The 23,308-nt window shown below is 39.8% G+C and overlaps 1 protein-coding gene across 9 annotated transcripts in view; it reads left to right on the forward strand.

Moving 5' to 3' along the window:
* Positions 1-23,308, forward strand: part of myt1lb (myelin transcription factor 1-like, b) — a 129,409-nt gene that overhangs the window by 64,982 nt on the left and 41,119 nt on the right. For all 9 annotated transcript variants that reach the window (XM_088432962.1, XM_088432961.1, XM_088432965.1 and 6 more), the window contains exons 5-6: positions 15,469-15,875; positions 21,789-22,979. In XM_088432962.1, the coding sequence (XP_088289088.1) occupies positions 15,469-15,875; positions 21,789-22,979 (1,598 nt within the window). The remainder of the gene's footprint in view (positions 1-15,468; positions 15,876-21,788; positions 22,980-23,308) is intronic.

The following is a 23,308-nucleotide window of genomic DNA, read 5'->3' on the forward strand; positions in this document are numbered from 1 at the left end:
CCCCCATCAAGCTTCCCTCTGTCTCCATGTGCAAAACCAGATAAGGTCGCATTAATCAAAATGTGCCACTTCTTCTGCCAAAACCACAGGTTTATGCCATCAACCCCCCTCTATGTGGTATCTGTTACCCAAATGTAAATTTCCATATTTAATGTGAATGCTTTATATGTCTAAAAAGAAGCGTGTAGGTTGAATCTCTTCCTTTTGTCATTACCTTGGGGTTAATCCATCTTGGGTGCAATGCTATTGTTACAATGTTGACAATGTGATGGAGGAGTCATTGTTTTCTTTATTTCATAGATGAGATCACTCATAATACAACAGTGACTGTATTCAGCTGAACAATTTTGTTGTTGAAAAATTATATACCAGCATTAAGATGATATTTTTGATTCTGTACATCCCACATAAGCCTCGATTCCGCTGAACAAATTTGGAAACGATTCAAAATCATAGCCACACTGTCTGTCCTCCTGAGTATTTTGACAAGCGGAGTTTTCTGACGTTAACTGGCATCAGATAAACAGGTGGTGTTTGTGCCCCCCCATCCCCCACCCCCTTCTATTTTTTTTTTTCCAAGCGCCTCCCCGAGGAGATACATCAGAGGGAATAACAGATCATGTGCTGTGAGTGTGGAGCGTGCCAGGGGGATCCGGGCACAAGGGGGGGAGGGGATTTAGGCAGGGGGGGCAGGCTGCTGCTTAGGGCGCGCTCAAGGCTTTCTAGATCCCCGACCTGCGACCCCGAGACCTCTCAAAACCCTCAGCCCCAGACCTGTCCTCATGCTGCTGCCAACTAAATTGCATCAATGTCAAAGAGCCCCGCTCCTCTACTGTGGAGTTGATGCTTGGTGAACAAGAGCACATAGAGATTACGCACACTGAAATTACACACACACATACACACGCACACGCACACGCACACATTCACATGCTTGCAAATACACACGCTTCTAGAAATGCAATTCAGCTGGTTAAACACTCATTCCATTCAGTTTTAGGTGCCCGTCTGTTTATACACCTCCATTCAGTGTTAGTCACATCCATCAGTTGTTGCCAAACAAAACAGTCCACTAAAACGTGTTTATAAGCTATTCCTTTTTTTGATAGATAGATAGATAGATAGATAGATAGATAGATAGATAGATAGATAGATAGATAGATAGATAGATAGATAGATAGATAGATAGATAGATAGATAGATAGATAGATAGACAGACAGACATTAGCAAAGTATCAGCCATCCATTCTCTTATTCATCCATTATCTTGACCGCATATCCTCATGAGGGTTGTGGGCATGCTGGACCCTATCCCAGCTGTCGGGCAGTCAGCAATATTCCCTGATCTGGTTGCCAGCCAATCGCAGGGCACACAAAGACAAATGATCATTCACACTAAGGACAATTTAGAGAGTCTACTATACTGACAGTGCATGCTTTTGGAATGTGGAAGGAAACCGGAGTACCCGGAGAAAAGCCATGCAGGCATGAGGAGATCATACTCCTCGGAAAATATAGTGGGTTTTAATAAAATGGAATTTTTTTAACATTTATTATTCAACAAGATTTCAGTTCATTAATTGTGCATGTGTCTCATGTCTTCTTATTCTGAAGGTATTTATTTGTTTACTGAAGCGGCTTGGACTGGCTGTCATATCATTCACGTGAAGGAGATCGTTTACCTTGTGGCTTTATAGTTGATGAAGAACTTACCTCTGACTCCATTGAACTAACTAAACTGGATCTCAAACAAACTGATAGTATTATGAAACTCGGGTGGCAGCAACACAAAGAAGGACATTGAGGAAAACTGTGTTCAATGAAAGAAAGGGCACGTACCAAATGGTATGTCCTGGTACTCATGTAAATAACCCACGAAAAAAAAATATGTACTGCCTATACACTTCCCTCTGTCAGCTTGTACAGGTACAGGTCCTCATGGGCCACTACTCGACATGGATTCCCTTTCCAAAAACACTCTTGCTAGAAATAAACATCTCATCTGCAAATTCTGCAAGAGACTATTAATGATAGTGATCATTTGTATCAGGTATGTTGGAGGAAAGAAGCATATAAAACATGCATTATAATAGCCATAAAGGACCAGACTTTGACACCCGTGGTTGAGATGAATGGATGACTCGGAGGAGAAAATCTTTCAAAAATGGCTTTGGGGCAAGTGGCTAACTTGCTGCCATGTGCGTGTGTGCGTGTGTGTGCGAGTGTGCATGCCTGTGTGTGAGTTGCATGATTGATTGAAGTCATTAAAGAGGCAGAGAGACTCCTTACCTGGCTAATCCAGGAGTGAAGCTGCAGGATGACAGATAGCCGAATTACACGCCACACCAGTCAGTTGCCCAGTGAGCTTTACTTGAAAATTCAGGATCTACTTGCAATTTTTGCGGAGGACATGTGTTACACATGAACCATACAAACATGCCACAGCAGTACTTTAGATATTGTACATTTTGAGCCCAAATTTAGTAGATTGGTGCAAGCGCGCACTGTCAAAATACGGGTGCATCTTTATTTTTGTGCAGGCGCAAGTCTAGTTTTTGGTGTTTGGGAATTTAGTAGACTACATTACGCATTTCAGAGTGTGCTAGTGCATAGATGGGCCACTCATCTTGGCATATTAGCACCATACATTTGTAATTCAGTTTTTAGATCCGTAGCAATCATAGAAAAAAAAAAAGTCACAAGGAGGAAATGGAATGAGGACATAAGTTCGCAACTGAGTACAAATGAGTGGCTACAGGCTAAGATTTGATTGCTTCCATCAAAAGATTTTAGAGTTAGTTCTGAATGTTTAGATTTACTTATTTAGATTTACTGTTCAAAAGAGAATTCAAGTTAATTCATGTTTTTATAGACTTTTTGTATGTGAAAATAAACCAATGTTTGGCTCGATCTCACGTACTAACTAATTACAGTGTTTTGGAAACAAACACTATTTATGTACTGTTCCATTACTTAAATATCTAAAGCAGTGGTCCCCAACCCACAGTCCGTGGATCAACTGGTACTGGGCCGTGTGGGCTGCACCCAAAATAATGTTTTGGAGATGATTTAGAAATTCCAGTTCATACGTTTGTGCTTGATCTTTGTTTTTTTGGCGCCGTCTCTGGCCGCTGTTGATATTACATAGGCTACATAGTGAGAAGGATGATGTGATTTTCAGAGCAGTCCGCAATACAAATCTAAGGCGTTGACCAGTCCGCGGTGATTTAAAGGTTGAGGACCACTGATCTAAAGTATGACATGAATTGAGATGTATCACTAATGTGGTGCTTTGCAATTATTTACAGAAAATAATGTTAACAACTTGATATAGGGTTTATACAGCTACATCAAAGTGCCTGAAATTAAAAAAAAAATAATTAAGTTACATTCATTATTATGACTTAGAAAAAACATGTGGTTGGCAATTTAAAAAGTTTATAACTCCCTGTACAGACTTTGACAATGAGAGGACCTGGTGCCACACCAAACAATTTGATAAGGACAGCACTGATCACAGTGGTTTTTTTTCAAAAAAATATATAAACGAGCTCGGCATCTTTAAAATACTTGTTTGGGTTTGCCCATTTGGAGGGCAGCTCCATGGAAGAGTGGATAGCACATCTCCCTAGCTGTTCAGAGTCCCGAGTTTAATTTTTCCTCCCTCTTTTCCAAAAGCATGCATGATGGGTATAATGGACACACACGATTCAAAGGTTTTAATATTATATGCACAGTAACGCTACACAACAACCAGTTGAGAGTATCCCATACCTACTGCCGGTAGACACCTGGGATAGACAACAGCAAGCCAGTGAACCTAGTGAGGATAAGCGGCTATAGTAAATGGATGGATGGCTGTCCATATGGCACATCATGGCAGGAATTGACATTGCTCCAACTGGTTTACAGGTTATCTTATTTGATTGTGATGACACACTAGAAAATTTCAACGAAAAGGTTAAAGGGTGCATGTTTTTACTTGTCCAGTTCTATTAACTGGAAGGCACTGATAGATATTACATCATTTTCCCAGCCTTCAAATTATTTACAGTGTTCTCTCACGTAGTTACCAAACATGAATGAAATCAGGGAAGCGGAGTTTACACTAGAAATTCCAATTTATTACAACAGCATTTGTAAAATCATACCAGCGCTGTCTTTCGTAATCAACCATACTCCTTCAGCCACGCGTTCTTACTCGTGTGTGTGAGATTCACTCGGAGATACAACAGTCAACAGCTTGGACAAGACTGGCGAGGCAATCAGTCAATCAGCTCACGGGCACTCCTATCAGACACGTGATTGGCTCTTGGCGCGATATTGACCAATGAGGTCAGGAGTTGGAATTCGATTCTACCCAGGAGTTGTAATCCATTATTGCCCTCTGGTTGATGTTGCGATATAAGATTTAGTTAATATGTGTACTGCAGTAATCTTTGTCTCAAATATGTAATTATTACTGATCTTAAAACTTCTGATACCCACATAAACACGCATAAAGATTCCATTGCATATTTCACTTTTCACGGGGCTTTTCCCACCCACCTTTTATGGACTCATCCCAAAAAGAAAGCTCACCAGTCACCACATCGCCCATCCACTAAACTGCTGCGCCTTGATGGGAATAGTATCAGCAAGGTGCACAAACAGCCTGTGAGGAGGCGTTTACTGCTAAGCGTGATGTCGAAAAATAAATAAATAAAGAGGCTGAGCTTTTTAAGGTGATGCAGGAAGAAAGACTGAAAGGTAGAGAGCTGCCTTCATGGATTGAACGACTTGCCCATCCAGAGTGGTTGTGGGCCACTGTACTGTCGCTCATGTTCTGACTTAGAGGCTCAAACTGGGCAGCCAGTATGCTGTGAGGACACTCGCAGCGACATGGATAAAAAGAAGTGAAGGAAGAAGCAAGAGCGTTTTCCTAAAGCTGAGACAGGGCTCATTAGCTGCAGGCAACAAATGTTGGAGATGTGCTATTGAATGAGAACAACAGGCTTATCGAACCACTGAGCTGAACAGCCTGCTGCTGAGTTCTGATTTCTCTCGGCTACGTACATCGCACACGCTGTGTTCAACATGAAAAAACATTGTAGTAGAGACATCTGAGTTGTTTGTTGTTGTTCCAAACATGACAAGACTATAATTAAACAATGCTTGAATTGTTAAGACCCAGGTGGACATGTGGGGAGCGCTTCATTAAATTGAATTGATGATGGATTATTTAGACACCACAGATACGACTGTAGCATTTTGCAAGTTTTTATAAGGAAGTGACAGCCGTGCTGCTGTGTGCGCCAAATTGAGCCGCCGTGGTTGAGCTGGAGCCTGAGACGCCAGAAAATGCCTCAAATTGCAGTCGTCCGCCATGTGCTGAGCCTCCTGTACCAAGACTATCTTTTGTTCTCCCCTGCTTGCGGGAGAAGGCGGAAAGCTCAGAAATGATTCGCTCTTTCCCTCGCTCTCGCTCTCTCTCGCTAACTCTTCTCTCTCTGTCAAATTCACACACATACACAGTCATGTTTGTTTATATATTTGTCAGAGGTTCATCACATAGATTATCATAATAATAATAATAATAATAATAATAATCATTATTATTATTATTATTATTATTATTATTATTATTATTATTGTAATAATAATAATAATAATTATTATTATTATTATTATTATTATTATTATTATTATTATTATTATTATTATTATTGTTATTATTATTATTATTATTATTATTATTATTATGTTCTTATTTTACAGGTGAGTCATCTCAAATATGAAAAAAGGGGCAAAACCTAATGTAATTTGCCTTTAAGATCAGAAAAAAATAAACTACTGCAGAAAACTTCATGTATGAATTTTATATTGCTGGCATTGGACGGAATCTTTGTATCTTCAAAATCATTTCAGGTCATCCCAAAAAGGATAAATTTGGTAAAATATTAGCGCCAACATGAGCCATTTTTCAGCACTTTAGATCACTCCAAAAAACCCCAAAACCCCAAAAATGGTTAACTTGCTCAACCATTGGCATTGCATCTTGATTGGCTGGTCAATAATATGCCAAATTAGCACCCACGTGTTAGTATGTATGCACACAACAAAACAGAACAAGGTGAAGTTCCAAACAATGTAGTATTTAGTAGGCATTCGCATTCTCAAACCATATCACTGGTTTAGGGCCAAGACCTCATAATTCGTATTTTGGGGAATATTTTTCAAAAAGTAACTGTTTTGGTCATTTCACATCAGGCGTTATTTTTATAAATCATTTTTATAATATAAAGTGTTGAAAATCACTTTCTCTATTTCACGATGCACCATTAATGATTAAACACACTGGCCATTTTGATTGCTCTCTGAAAGAAGAATTTTAATATTCAAGGATTCTAGCAGTGTGCAATTTTCAATGTGAACAGAATTGCATCCTTGAAGTGACATATATTGTACATATGTGTACAAAACATGTACTGTGACCCAATGATTACCAAGTAAACATGGCCCCTCGTTTCGGGGCTCATTTCTCTATTTGCTACATCCTTGTTTGTCGGTTTACCTGCTGGCATTAAAACAAAAAAGCTACATTGGTATTTGGCATTCAAAAGGTCCAAAGTTCTATTCCAACTTGTTGTGATGCCATGGCCCAGTGGCTAAGATTGAGAGGAGGCAGCAACAGACCATCCATCCTTCGGACCCATGGTGGTGGTGTCCTTGAGCAAAACACTGATACTTACCGCATGCTTAAGTATCCCTCTAAAAAAAATGTGTGCGCTTTCCCGTAACAGTGAAGAGTTAATGTCTGAGCAAATTTTCATGTACATACATATACGTGTTGCATGGTGTCTACTGGATGGGCTGCAGCACCAACAATTGAGGGTTAAATGCAATTGGCAGCAGTTTTTTCACAGGTTGTCCATTGGTCAGGACTCAGGAGCTTCCCTTGATGATCTATGGGAATAAATAGTCTAAAAGTCCCATCCCACTTCACTTTATTCTATCGCTGGCTCTCATCACTCTATATATCTCTTTGGGAATGTATTATCTGCCAGCCAGCTCCGTGTAGGTGGCAGAGCACCTGACAGTTGTCGGTGGAGCAGAACAAACAAGAGGGGGAAAAAGTCATACAGCATCAACATTCGCCCTTAAACAACATACAATATACAAAATGAATTCCGTAATTAGCCAAATACAAGACACACAATCATGAAGGCCAAAAGTAAGAGTGTTTCCTGTTAATGGTAACTTGAAAATTATATATATTTTTAAATCAACACCATTTGAGGAAGATTGAGCTGTCATCCGTCAGTATTTGAACGTTTTCTGTATTTAGTATTCCTACTTACAACAATTACCATGATGGTACGAGCTAGAAGGCAGAAGTCAATTGGCTATTAGCTGAGGTTGTAATGGCATTATTTTCAATAAAAGAAGAGAGCAGACTGAATCACAACTCGAGTCTATCCTTGTTGTTCACACACAGAAATATTACTAAAATTGAGAGAATCATTTTAAAGTTATGTATGAAACACACTTATCTTTACCCTCAACAAATACGTATATGATTTACGGATATGAACACAAGACAATATGAGGAATTTAGGAAGATGAGATTTTTTCTGTTTTGCTATAGGTTTGCTATAGGTTTTACTTTGTTGCCAAAGTGCGTCTTATACAAGACAACATAGAAAATACCAAAACTAAATCAAAATTAAGGGTGTGTCATGTGCGCAGTTGCGTCTCCTTGTTGTGGAATTACAGTAATACTTTTCTAAAAGAGACACTGGTTCCATGTTTAAATTAGCATAGCTCAATATAGTGAGTGATATGGTGAAAAATACCCATCATTAAATAGACCCTTTTCTATCGTGACAACTATACAACACAATATATTTTCACTTTTCAAAGTAAAAGAAATGTCCATTTTCACCTATTTTCTTTGTTAGTAAAACAAACAACATACTGTACACTGAAGGAAAAGTAGATCAAAAAGGAATACCCATAAATTGCCAAAACATACTGGAAGAAACAAAGACAACAAAATATTTCCAACTAGGAGCAGAGTCCAATATGTGTGAGGCAGAATGCATCACAGCAACTGGCAAAGACAAAGGAACGATCTGGCGCCTTCTTGGTAAATGCCGCAGAGCTAATGACTGAGAGTCGATTACCAATTGCTCACTGGTGCACGCCCCATTGGTCAACTCTTTGTTGGGCGGCCTTGAAGAAACAAAGAAAAAAAAAACATTTAACAAATTAAATAAATGAAATAACGACTGAATCAAAAACACCATTAATGTTTTTCAGTATTGAAAAAAAATACTTGAAAGCCTCAGATGAGCTACAAGCAAATTAAAAAAAAAAAAAACAATCGTTATAGTAGTGTATGATGTCATGCATTCAATCCATCATAGCAGCATACACAGCAAACACACATTAAGTAGTTTTTCCACATATACTTGAAAATATTTTTCCTTCCTACCCATCTAACCCATCACAGTAGTGGGCACAGCAAGTGCACACATTTTAGTGGCATACATTGGAGCAAGTGACTACTTAATGCGCAAGGAGCATTTCAGGGTCCCAAGGACACCGGAGTGGTGTGCCAAGTAAGCACTGGAGGTGGACATTTTTCCCCGTGACATGTCCTTTCATCTCACAAAATAATAATAATAGTATATTACATAGAATGCTCAAAATAAGCGGGTTTGTATCGCTGTTTGCTCTGTAAAAGTTGCATATTGCACCTCATGTAGATCCATGCATGTATTTACATGCAGTCCCAAATGTTTTTTCAACAACAATGCATGTGTGTTCAAGAGTGCCAGGTTTCATCAGCCTTAATGCATGATCATCGCCACAGTTCAGGTTCAAGCCACTCATGGTTCGTGGATTTTGTGGTGTAAGAGGACGGAATCAACAGGACCATCTAGGGGAGGAGTTTTCAGTTTAAATGTTTATGTTTCGTAGATGAACTAGAATAGAATACAATATAATACAATAGACATGACAGGGAAGTCGCAACAACATTGCATCGTTTTACGCCAGCAACAGGCTACATCACCCAAATAAACGCCAAATAATACACGAATGTCAACGCAATACCCTTATCATATTGTGAAGGTTTCCTTAGTAGCTGTGGTTACGTTCCGATTTGCTTGATACATTCTCACATTGCGTCGCTACAACAACAACATCAACACGCTTCCATTTGATAACCGTATTCATTCACTGGTTATGAGCATTAATGTTATAATTCTTTAATTAAAGATGTTTCTTCAGAAGCCAGTGATTAACCTGCAAAAAATGTTCTAAAATATTAAAAAAAAATGTTCCTCAAATTTAATCAGTGATTCCCAAAACTGCTCTACAAAAAAAGAACATAGTATATACAATAACTAGTGTTTAAATAGACTGTATCCACATAAAATCTTATGATAGCGGGCTGTATAAACTACAATAGTAATTTTGGAATTAGTTAAGAGAATGTTGTATGTGTATTTGGTGACAATTACAGTAAAATGACTGCACATGTGTGGTTTTTCACTTGACCTTCACAATTTACATACCCGAACGCTGAAAGAACCATTCTCTTTGCCGATACTTGCTTGTCTGACTCCAGCTCCCATTTTATCGAAGGGACTGGCTACCCTCAGTCAGCCAGTGAGGCTAGCCAATCCCTCATGGATTTCTGGAGGCTATCACCATGGAGACGGTGCTCTGCCACACGTGTCTATAGATCCTGCTGCTGGATAGAAGCCCCAACCAGCGATGCTGCATTCTCCGCATCTCTTATCTATAGAGAAACAACAATGAACTGAGGTTGTGGAAGAGATAAGATTAGGGCGATATATACTGCATACGCTCTTAAATATTTACAGGCAGATATGCAATGGAGGGAAGGGGGCAAGTGAGGTGATGGAGGGAGGAGAAATATGGTGTGAGAAAGTTGGGTGACAGAAGCGGAGGATTATAGAGAAAAAGAGGGAGGAAAACTCCGCAGTGAGAAGAGCAAAAGGGAAAAGGCAGCCTCATCCGTGTGTCATGGAGACAAATAGCATGTGATGCTAATGACTGGCTAAAGCTTTTGCCCCTGCTGAGAAGAGCCGCTAATATGGCTGCTAATAAAGGTGCCATGCAACGCTGTCGCATTCCAGCAGTCGCTCAGCTGTCACCCAAAATTAACCAAACGGGAGCCCTCCGTCTCTTGCCTCTCCCCTCTCTCGTCTCACATTAAGGCTCCACAAATGGGCTTTCCTCTCTTCAAGTGTTATTTCTGCATGTAAGGACCACTTTCTCAAAGTGTAATAGAATTTGTTCCATCCCATAATGCTGAGGGTAGCCACTCCAAAAAATATGAAGTGGTCTTTTCGCGAAGCCCTTTTCCCTCTGACTGCTACCTCTCCTGCACACTCCTCCTTGAGGATTTCCCAGGGGACACCAATTTAAGGGACACTTGAAAGGATATCTGTTCGATTTGTGATTCTTAATCACTCAAGTATGTCCATTTTACCAATCAGACTTTCCTATCAACATTTTTCTTTGGTGGAGTTGCAAAGTCTTGAAGCAGGAGAGGTATAAATATAACTTACTGCATGGAGAAAAGTGAACACATGTCACTTTTTGCCACAATTCAGGCATGCTATACTGTACATATCTTGTAGAGCATTCATATTGTCTTTCTAAATTAGTTGAAAATCAAAATAAAGTCAGACTACATGCCAATGGCAGTTGAACTGAAATGACTGTAAATCGGTGGCCATCTTGGAAAATTAGACAAAACATTTGAGATTTTTCTTCAACAGATTAAATGTAGTACAGCATGAAGGTGACATATGGAAATTTGATTTTTAATGCATCGTGGTGCATGCGGTGAAAATTTCTGCTAAAGTCAAGGATTCTGATGTCGTTTGAATCAACATGCTGCTTTTTAACCTCCATCGTGATTGAATTCTCTAAAAAAAGAGCTTTACCCCCAAAAAAAACACAAAACTGTTTACTGTTTCTGGGGAAATTGCGGCCAAACTCTGGATGGAAGACTTTGGTTTGACAGCTGGATTAACAAATGAGCGTTTTGAGAGGGATGAACACTAAATTTTCTTTATTAAATTGAGAGTCTGTTTGTTAAATGTCCCTCAAAGTTAGAGTTCATTGTATCAATGTTTTTTGTGATTACAGAGATTCATGGTATCATGTTGAATAGTTATTTTTTAAGGTTAGGTGTATTATTGATTTAAATACAACTCAATTATACTCAAGTGATATGAGTGGGCTGAGTTGTGGCTGTGATGAAGAATGTTGCATCCAAGGTCACACAGTGACAGCATCAGGGAACGTGGGATGGAGCTTTGGAGGCTTCCTGTTGTTTAGTCATCTGTGGGGTTTAAGAGCATTCGGGCAAATTTTTATCTCCCGGTTTCATAAAAAACTGACAGTTCAGGGACATAAGGACACCTGAGACCCAAGATGTCCTATAGGCAACGCAGCAGGATTAAAAATCATTTACATAAGATTTTCCATAGTTGTGTCAAATGAATCTGGATCATTTGAACTATTAGGGTCAAACACCGTGGAGTTGCTGTAGCTTTGAATATTAAGCCCAGATGAGTTTCACCGCAGGTTTATTTCGTATTCTGTCATTGAAAACCTTATTTGTTTATAAATTGGTGACCCCAAAGAGTGAAGTACACTTGATTCCTTTTTGAGATACAATGAACATCTGTTGCGCTACCCACTGGTTACGATTTTCAATCTATTACCTTAGTAAATTGCAGCTATTTACTGTTTTATCTTCTTTTATGAGTAATTCGGGGTCTTAACTGCAGTCAGCTACAAAGCTTCACTCGACATTAAGACTGCTTTACTGTCATCTGCACAAATGAGGTTAGGTGTTGATGTTTAGATGCGTGGACCTAGATTCTTTTATCCCCGTTTAATTTTGGAACTTGTACAGTACATTGAGATTCCTCTACCCCATCCCGCTCAGGTGTTCTTTTCTCCTGACTTGGCAGCAGCTAACCTACTGGGTCATGCCAGTGATTTATCTCGAGGGTCCTGGAACGGAGACGCTGCAATGACTGGCATTTTAATGTGATTTTCAGGTGTTTGGCTGAAAACGGTATTGATCATCGTGCTGCAGCTTGCTCGCACACATGCATGCACACGCACTAGTGAGCGGACGCACATACACGCGCATAGACCCTTTTGCAGCCCTGGGGCCGAGGCCTGGCTGTCAGGCAAGGAATGGGTTTCTATGTGAGTTTGGATTAATGAAATGGGGCCCCTGGTTGCAGAAAGGGCCAGGGGGTCAGACCATTAAGGAATCCCTGGACAGAGTCAGATTGAGCCTGCCAGGCGGAGTAGACCCTGACTGACTGATGGACATCCAAGGAATGGGAGTGAGGGATGGAATGCTTGACTGACAAGGTTTCCGCTGATCTCTAAAAAGTCTTAAAAGGCATTGAATCCATGAATCCAGTGGTGGTCTGTGCATTTCACACTTAGACCATCAGTGACATCAGTGATTACTGGGCTACGTGGGCTCCTTTTCAGAGCATTTAAACATCGATAAACCCACATCAGCAATGAACCAAAACTTAGAATAAGTAATAATATTTTCAAATTATTATTACTATCACGTCTGGGCATGGTGAGTTGGGAGGATGAAGGAAGGGGACCCAAAAAATGCAGGTAAACTGAGAAATATGTGGCTCAAAAAAGGACATTTTTACAAGGAAATGAGGCAAAACTAGACAAAGTGTCATCAGACAAACTCATAACAACCAAACCCAACCAAACATGACGATTGAAAATGAATGACATACAATGACAAAAACATTTTAACTCACCCAAAACGGCTGTCACGAAGCTATTTCAGTACAAAATCCATTCTTCTTTATTTTTTATCAGAAAGACTATCATGACCTGCTTGTAGAGTTTGCCTTTGTGTTACATTTCCAATAATAAATTCTTTTGTATTGACATGGACGCCAATGCTGAAAGTCGTGTCGGTCCAATTTCAATTTTGTTCTTCTTCAGCCATTGTGGGTTAAAAAAAAAAAAGGCATCCACAAGTCTGGCTTCGATTACGCTAACACTAACGTTAGCTGGTTGAGCAACATGATTTCTTTTTTTAACTACTTCCACCGTTAAACATGGTGGGTCAGTATAGCACCGCCTTCTTGCAGTGAGCATCCACTTACGTCATGGTCTACGTGAGGTTTCTTGAAGGTGTTTTTATGGGTCGATTGGCTATTGCAGCTGTCTAACAAAAATATGGGTCCGTACACAATATGTCATTGCACACTGCACAGAAGCCGTGTACTGTACAAGTGGAATGCCCAGTGCCTCCAGGCTCAGGGAGACATGAAGTCCGCCTGGCGACACTCGTTAGCTGAATTCTAATTGGCTAAGAACTCTACACTAAAACTGCAGCACTTAGGAGGCATGTAACCAAATGAATATGACACGAAAAGAACAGAATATGGAGAATAATTTTATATATAAAAATATGTATACAGTATTTTGTAAAAATACATTTAAAATGAAATTGACTTTTGTTACAGTTATTATAATTATTATAGTTTATTATCGTTACGATAATGTCAGGTTATATTAGGCCAGCAGAGAAGGCCTTGCTGGCCCTGATGGCTGAAGACAGCATGAATCTAAAAACAAGGCCAGAAGTGGTATTAAAATGTTCAAAATCAATCTTTCAAAACCTTAAAGATTAACACAATTGAGTACGATTTTATAATTGTAATTAGTCTCAACGTTCCCATTACATTAACATTCTTAAAAAAATATAATTTACTGAAGGTCTCTCAATGTAACATGGAAATTGAAATGAAAAAAAATGTTGATAGCATTAATTGTTTAAAAAAAAAAAAGTTTATCAAACCAGAATTATAATTTACAGTCTAAAAGTAAGGCTAGTGCTCCCCAACCAGTACAAAACATTTTATAATGTAGATCTATGCCCGGTTTATTCAACTTTGGCACTCTACCCGTATTTTATTCAGAAACTCCACAAGATAGAACATGTAATATCATCAGTTAGACTGTTTTATTTCTGGCTCATCTGCCGACAATTTGTGTTATTAATGACGTTCGTATGAAACTTTACAAAATAAAGGCATATAACGTTTTGCAAAAGAGTTACTATAACACAATTTAGCATGTTGCTTCATGTTCCAAATAGGTTGCTCTTAATTTGAAATGAGAAATTCTCTGTCCCTGTCCCATTATTAAAAAGAATGAATTTAGATTTGCTGATGCATATAAAAACTCTCACACACCCCCTGAAATACCTTCAAGTACCCCCAATCGTACTTGAACAGCCATTTTGGGATGGCTAATGTGGATTAAGATTCATGACCTGGAATAACTTTCAGTTAATAGCTTTTTTTTTTTTAAACCTCGTCAGGTGTTTGAGACCGTTTGAATTTGAAGGTGTTTTTAAACTTTTGCCTGGTATTGTTCCATTGTGCCATTCAGTTAAGATATTTGTGTGTGTGTGTCTGTGTATGTGTGTGTGGTAGTAGAGCCAGGCCAGGGGAAATATCCAGAGGTTGTGCGAGCGTTTGTAAAATAGCAGCCCAGGGATATTTCACAGCCGAGTGAACGTGCCCAAAACGTGTTTAGCTCCAAGCTTGGAAAGGGGCTTTATTTGATGGCCAAAACACTCAGGGCTCATCATAATTCTGACTGTGTGGGTTGCTTTTGTTCAAATGTGCCAGATTGGTGCACACACACGCACACACTTTAAACGCGCATTCCAAATGCGCATATATGTCAAAATTTCATTGAATTGTACTTGTGCAGGTATAATGATAATAAAGACTATCTATAGTATCTATGTTTTTCAGGTAGGTGCTTGGAGCTCGGAGAAGTGAAATAGTTAAAGCCTGTGTGGTGGATAGTTGCAACAAATACACAGATGATCTGATTAAGATTAGTGTTCCTCCTACACAAAAAAGGGGCCTGTGAAATGCATTAAAATCCAACACGCCTTGGCAAGATTCAATTAATCAGGCTTCATGTTGTCTTTTTCTCTTTTTTATCACAATTCCAGACAGGCAGTTGTCTTTTGATGTGCCGGGTTCATGTCAGAACAAAGGCATATCAGTCTGCTACAATGTGTTTGCAGAGCATACAGAGTGATTTTGTTTCGCCTGAAGAACAAATTGGTTTAACCTGCAAAAAAATGAACTAAACCTCCAATTGAAGATAGAAATCACGTCAACATGTAACTGTTTACTGCGCATGATTGCAATCATTATTAATACCTAATTAAAGTAATAAAATATTGACGACCAATTTTTTTCTTGCTATGCTAAGTGTTTTGTAGTTCTGCTTCCTTCAGTTTGTGGAGCGTAGCACCTGAACAAAGAGACCCCTTGCAGAGAAAGTGAACATTTATGTCCAGGTGAGGCTAAGCGCTAATGGCGGCTCTCTCTTATCTCTCCCTTGCAGTGTGTATGGATGCCCTGTGGCCAAGAAAAGAAAGAGTCTAGACAGACAAACCTTGGAGACCTCCCCCAAAAGGAGCAGCTACCTAGACGACATGGACAACTCCACAATGGAGGAGAGCTACGAGACGGATGGGACAGAGGAGATGGACGACAGGGAGGAGGAAGAGGATGGAGCGCTAGAGGAGGAGGAGGAAGAGGAGGGTGAGGTGGAAGAGGTCGAAGGCTATATGGACTACAACGAAGAGCAAATGGAGCATGAGGAAGGCGGGATGGGGAGAGAGGAGGTCGAGGAAGAAGTAGATGTGGATGAAGAAGAGGAAGAGAGGGTGGAGGAGGAAGAGGAGGAGGAGGAGACAGTGGCGGTGGAAGACTATGACGAGGGGGAAGAGGAAGGGGACCAAGGGCAAGGTGAGTACATTTCAATTCACATTAGAAAACTATGCTGGAATTTAATTATTATGAGTTTAAAAAAAGTTCCTCGTGTGCGTCATTTGCATATTCATGCTCGTATTTACATATTTGATGGGCTGTGTGAAGTATTTGGGGCTGGTCGACATGATGTTCAAACATTGTTTTGCATTCGAATGAGGAATGAGATCAGTAGTAACATTCTGGGAGAACAGCATGTCTCAGATAGCGTATACTCTGAGAATTGTTTTTTATGATTCATTCATTCATTTATTTGCACATTTTGCTTATATATTTTGAAATGTTTTAGTCCACTTACCTTTTTTGTTGGCAGCATTTTTTGAACATTAATTTGTTTCCTTCATATATAAAGCATTTGGGCTCTATTTTAATAAACGGATGCTTGTGCACTTGGTGTAAATACTGGCATATGTTATTTTTTTGTGTTGGGACAAATCTAGTTTATCTTAAGAATTAAGCAGAAATTGCTGCATTTTGCTGGGGATTCCTTTGGACAAAGCACGTCTTATTTTACACCACCCGGGTGCACTTGACAATTTTATGACAGAAAGTAGACAAGCGCTTGGAGCTTGTGGCACAGGTGATTCTGCCCTCTGCTTATTTGAGTGATGGAGTACATTGTTAGTGATTCATAAATACACTGTTCATAAATACGCTGTTCATAATACGCTGTTCATAAATACAACAGCCAGAATTAAACCCTCATAATTCCTGTAGAAATATACATAAAACACAATGTAATCTTTATAATATTTTACAAAAAAAAAGCCACACAATCTTAGTGGAGATCTATAATCACCTTGCTTAACCATACATCCTCTATAATTGAAGATCTGCTTGCAGTTCATTTATGAACATATTTTACATGCTTAGATCTTCTCCATGCACACCAGTGAGTCAATTGCTGTTTCGACAAGGTGAACAACAAAGAGTGCATTGCTCTCCTGTGCTGAATTTAAAGGTAATGAGTTGAACCGATTTCATTGGTTAATAAGGAAATCATTTGTGTTCACTCTCACAACATTGCAAATATCCCTTTCCACCTGTACCCATCCACGAAAATACAAAAAAAAAAAAAATCCACCCTTGCACATAGTTGCACTCTGGACATGCACTGAGCACAAAAATAAGGTCCGTTTATTTTAAATGTCTAAGGTTAGCTTCGACCTTTTTCACAAATATTTTGTAATTAAATTGCTAAAAATGAGGAATCATGCTAAATTGCTAAAAGAATTAGTGACATTCGTGACATTTGATTAATATATTTCACCAATATCAAATTGTAAAAATAATGCAGCTGATGTTGATGTGCAAAAATTGATTGTAATACATCCATCCATCCATTTGGAAGAAGGAGGTCCACCCTGAACTGGCCAGAGGTAAATTGTAGGGCAAACTGTGTCGATGGACAGCTTAGATTTTACAGTGATGTCATACTTTCTTTTTTCAAAACCAAATAAATATATAATCATATTGTCATGAAATTGTTTATATGAAACATGCAATGAATTGATGTATATTTACTTTTGAAATGTCAAGAAAACTGTTGCTGATTTTATTTTTTTTTAGGAGTTTGCAAGCAAAACTACTTGCCTTATCTCAGTGTTATTAAAAGTCGATGCCGTACTACGTACAATTATGTGGCTTGCCGGATCGAGCCCCCAGGCCGAGTGTTGGTCCCCTCTGTTTTAGAGCAGTGGTCCCCAATCTTTTTATTGCTACAGTCAGGTAAATGCTTTTGAGGTGAGATGTAAATATGCCTTCAATATAACATACAGATACAACACAAAACAAGTATAAAGCGCTCATAGAATTTGAACTCATATTAAGGCCAAATTAATGGGAGCCCTGAGCTTATTAATGTGCAACAATCCGGGCCCATCAAGGAGTGGTGTGTTGCTTGTATCCGGTCGGTTTTTGTTTATCCACTTGGTGCAGTCCTTCTCAAATAGTGGGACGGGCCCACTTTGGGGTGTCATGCGGGGGCATGGTGAGTGGAGGTGAGGAAGGAGGGGGACCCAAAAATCCTGGAAACCTTGAGGAAATACCTCAAAAAATGAAGGTGTAATAATTAAACAAGGCAAGAGCACAAAAACCAGACAAGTAGCAACAAAACTTAAAACAACAATAATAACAAAAATAAACTATTTTGCCGTCACCCTCAATAGCAGGGTGACGGCAAAATAGCACTGAAAAAGCAATGACCCTTCAACTAAATGGAACTAAACTGGAACTTAAATACAGTCACACTAACGAAGGAGAACGCGAAACAGCTGGACGACATGAGAGACAGGGCAAGGTGGACGAAATCAAATGAAGGAAAACGCAGACAATAAAAGCAGACGCAAGCAAAACAGAAACATGGACAAAACCCCACAACAACAAAACCCACGACCCAAAAAAACAACAAACCCCAACCAAACATGACATAGGAGCGCGAGGTGATGCTGGGGGTAAATGTAAAATGTAATTGCAATAAAATAAGAATTGGCATCTTTTTATTTTTCAGGCACTTTGAAGCTCTTGGTTATTATTTTTCAGATTTAGACTAACCTGTACTTGTAGAAACGCTGTAAAAAAATTAGTCAGCAGTTATTGGAAATCTATTTATATTGCTTCTTTCTTTTGTCAACGTGAAAAAGAATGCAGTTTTAGGAATGTACTTACTTTTTTTTAATAGATAATTAGCTTATTTATATTTGTTGTGGAGAATGAGTGGGATGTAAAAAGTTTACTCTTTCCGAGTGGGGGCTTTGCAAAATATAATTGAGAAGCACTGATTTAGGAGGAGAAGGAAGCTGATGTTCCTCAAATGAGTGTTGTGAGAATATGCAAACGCCACTCAGATGTTCCAATAAAGACTCAAAATCAGACTTCCTAACTGTGATGCACACATGCTAACCACTACCTCACTTTGCTGTTGCAACACCACCCTCTCACGCTAAAAGTAGCAAGTTTTGTGCCGAGACTCAGAAGACTTCTGGCCCATATGTTGCCCCCTGCCGACCCCACAACCCCCCCATCTTCTTTGACGTGCCTAACACCAGATTTGGCAGGTTTCTTTCCAGCAGACTCTGCTTTGCACCCCCGCATCGCGATTAGACCTGACAGTGCCTTCAAGTCCAATTAAGAGTGAGGCTCTGAGAAGGGAGTGTGTTAACCCCGTTTGACGCTCAGTTCTACCCACCCAAAGTGTCGATGTGGTGCCTGAGCAGCCGTGCTCTTATTTTCTTGCAGACATGTGAAAACACCATCACAGACTGGTTCATTACGTACCACAGCCGAGCCTTTAACACTGAGACTCCCTCTGTACGTATGTATTTTCAGAAAACATATAATGCAAAATACACAGCACATTTCAGAAGTCTTTGAAGGCATTCAAAGCACTGAGCTCTGTAATAATAACATAATGTACCCGATTAGAATGTAATACCTTGCAGCATTTTAGTTGTCAACATTTTCTTATTGAAGGGCATATGAAATATTTTTGGATGCAATATTTTTATGTGCCACATTCACCCCATGACAGCGGTTCCGGATTGTAGATTCCAATCACATAAATGTAATAGAGGTGATATCCTGGAGCTTCTGCTGTGTTCCTCTGTGGCATGTACTTCTCTGTAGCTTATCCAACAGCAATTCACGGCAGGACAGCATCCCGTTTCCTCCCCTTAATCTGCTTCACTTCCACGTTCCTTTTGTGTACTGTGATTGCTCCTTTAATTGCTTCCCTGTGCCATGTGTCATACCATCGAAAATTAAATCCCACCAGTGCAGGAAGCTTCTGTTAGAAGATTTGTACTGTCAAAATATGCGCATGGACATTTTTGACTGTTCCCTCTTTAGCGATGGAGCAGCAATAGTGCTCTCCTGAGAATGTTGTGTTTTTAAGTGTGTCTGTGGGTATATGTGCATGTGTGCATACATGTGTGTGTGACACACCTGACAGCAGTTTCAGCAAATACTCTACATTTCACCAGACAGGTCTATAATGACATCTGGAAGAGTTCCTAAATTTGGAATGTAAGGAACTATAAAAGAAGTCAGCCTGAAAAGTTTTAAAACTGTTTAACATTATAATTTACCCTTATTGATTTGGAGGTGGGTAGCTCCGTGTCGCAGTGAGTAGCACGTCGGCTTCACAGTTAAAAGGACCCCAGTTCAAATCCACCTCGCTCCGGCCTTCCTGTTTGCAGTTTGCATGTTCTCCCCGACCCCGCATGGGTTTTGTCCTGGCACTCCAAAAAACATGCATGGCAGGTGAATTGGACATACTAAATTGTCCCTAGGTGTGATTCGGTGGTTGGCAACCTGGTGTGTTCCCCGCATACTGCCTGAAGCCAGCTGGGATAGGCACCAGCATGCCTACAACCCATGTGAGGATAACTCTAGAAAATGGATGGATGGATGGATGGATGGATGATTTGAAGGTCAGTGGGCCAACCACTGTTAGTAGTTATAAATGGTGATAACAAATCAGCAGAAATTATGTTTCTTTAAGTACATTTTAAGTTCACCACAGACAACTGTAAAAGACCATTTGCTGATTGTGTAGTCAATACTACTACTACTACTACTACAACAAATATGAATAATAACAATGATGATCATAATAATTATGAATAATAACATTATTATTATTATTATTGTTGTTGTTGTCAATAATAATAATAATAATAATAATAATAATAATAATAACAATAATAATAATAATAATAATAATAATAATAATAATAATAATAATAATAATAATAAATTGTCCATAGGTGTGATTGAGCACGTGAATTGTTCATATCTGGTTGTAATATAAGTAATATTCCAAATTCTTTGGCCACCAGAGTATTTGCTGTTTTATTCATAAAGTTGACAAAAAAAAGATCACGTTTATAGCTTGCGATAATTGACATATTGTAATTTCTGTAATTAAGGCTAATGTGGTGGTCAAACTGCAATTTTCAAGTGCCTAGAATGCCAAGGTTTTTTCATCAACTCACTTTTAACAAAATCTAGTTCTTTTGTGTGTTTCTTTTTTTTAATGTGTGTCTTTGCCTGTAGATTTTCTCACTTCTCTGTAGGTTTACTGTAAGTGGCAAGTACATGTGATGCCAATGCAAGCACTATTCGTCTTGTTGGGTCAAGCCAGAAATGTGAAAGAAAATTTTGAGGAAGGCCTATTGGAGTGAAACCTGTAAATGTCTGTATGAATCAATTAAACCACAGGTGTCAAACTCCAGCCTTTGAGGGCCTGGTATCCTGCAAGTTTTCAAGCCTTCTCTTTCAAACACACCTGATTCAAAAGATTAGGATCATTTTCAAGCTCCTGCAGAGCTTACTTATAAGCTAATCATTTGAATCAGGTGTGATGAGGAGAGAAAACCAGAAAACATGCAGGATACTGACCCCCAGACATACAATTGCCTATGAAAGTGGCAATTTTAGATGTCTGTTTGAAGCAAAATACATATAAACAATTTCTAGAGAAAAAAATGGATCGGTATATCGTTGGTTACGGACCATCCCTGAGCCTGTGATGTTGGCATCTGTATCAGACATGAAAAAGTGGGATCGAGTTATCCGTAATTCAAAATTGCATAATAGGCAAACAAAGCAGCTTCACTACAATTCCAGGAACATCTAATGCGCTATAGACAAACAAAGCAGCTTCACTGCATTTCCAAGAACATTTATTGCTGTAACAATCTCATATTGCAATCTAACTTCCTGTGCTGATTCACAATTCAGACCACAAGCTGTTGTTAAGACTCTCAAAATACATTATTAGTGGGAGCAAATAGTTCCTTATCCAATTAAGAAGAACCAAGCCTAGAAATCTGGTTAAACAGGGGGATGTAAATGAAATTAAAAGATGTTTGCTCTTTCTCTCTCGAACAGTGGAGGATCCAATGAGCGGTGGTGAGGGCAACAGTGGAGGTGAAGGTGGAGGTGGCGGCGGCGGCAATGGCAATGCCAAGTTGGGTCCCACAGCAGAGAAGGATGACAACAACAACGATGAGTACGAGAACTACGATGAGCTTGTGGCCAAGTCTCTGCTCAACTTGGGCAAGATCGCAGAAGACGCCGCCAACAGGGCAATGACTGAGTCGGAAATGAACAGCAACTCCTCTCATAGTGCTGAAGAGGAAGAGGAGGAAGAGGAGGAGGAGGAGGATGAAGAGGAAGAAGAAGAAGAGGAGGAAGAAGAAGAAGAGGAGGAAGAGGAAGAAGAAGAGGAGGAGGAAGAGGAAGAAGAGGAAGAGAGCGAGGAAACACCCACAGGTAATCAACATGATCTCAGTTTGGACGTTCATAGTGACGTGGTACGGGAGACGGTGGACTCGCTCAAACTCCTGGCACAAGGACATGGTGCCGTGTTGTCGGACAATTTAGAAGGACAGGACTATGCGGAAGGCATTGCTGGAAATGGAGACTGTTCCCACAATGGTGTAAATGTGCACAACGGTGGAAATGGACCAAATAAGACCACAGGGAATGGACCATTTGAAAACAGTGACGAGGAAGTGTGTCTAAGCAGTCTGGAGTGCCTAAGGAATCAGTGTTTTGATCTAGCACGGAAACTTAGTGAAACAAAGTCAACTGATCGCAATGGGTCATTCCAGCAGAATCATTACCTATGCGGTGACATGAACCAGCAGCCCCAACATCACGGCTATGGGGACTTCCAGCATAGCCAGGACGACAGGCGAGCACTGGACAGGAACTATTCCGATATGGACAATCTCTTGAAGCTTGAGGAGCAGCTGAGCCCGCGATCCAAAGCCTTTGCCAGCTGCGCGCAAGGTGACCGTTTTCACCACCGGGACTTTGATGAAGACACGGCCTCTGTGACGTCAGACAGGTCAGAGGAAGTGTTTGACATGACAAAGGGCAACCTGTCCTTGCTGGAAAAGGCTATTGCGCTGGAGTCCCAACGTGCAAAGGCACTGCGAGATAAAATGGAGGCGGAAGCAGCTCGGAGAGACGGCGTGAGGTACGGCCATGATGAGCATGGCTCACGGCATGCCTATGCGGTTGAGCGCAAAGGACGACTCCCGGATGGAATGAAGAAGCTTTTCTATCATAAAGGTGAGTGCTGAACACTGACACGCTCAGAAGAATGTCACCATCAAGAAGCTAACTGTATCTCCCGTGAACACTTTTATTTGCTGCAATACATTATAGGATTATTATTAATGTTATTATTATATTATTATTATTAGAAGCCAAATTTTGAATCATGAATCTTTTGAATGAGATGCTGATGTGCTAATTAAAGCCTTCCCCAGGAAATATAAAAAAATAAATAAATAACACAGCAGTTTAGTGAATGCCAGGTACAGCCCTTTAATATGATCTCATTAATACGTGTGGGTTTGCGTATTTTCAGATTTTCCGTCATTGTAAGTCCCAAATAT

This window comes from Hippichthys cyanospilos, chromosome 14, assembly GCF_059441005.1.
Source record: "Hippichthys cyanospilos isolate Australia breed blue-spotted pipefish chromosome 14, RoL_Hcya_1.0, whole genome shotgun sequence".
Taxonomy (NCBI): Eukaryota; Metazoa; Chordata; class Actinopteri; order Syngnathiformes; family Syngnathidae; genus Hippichthys; species Hippichthys cyanospilos.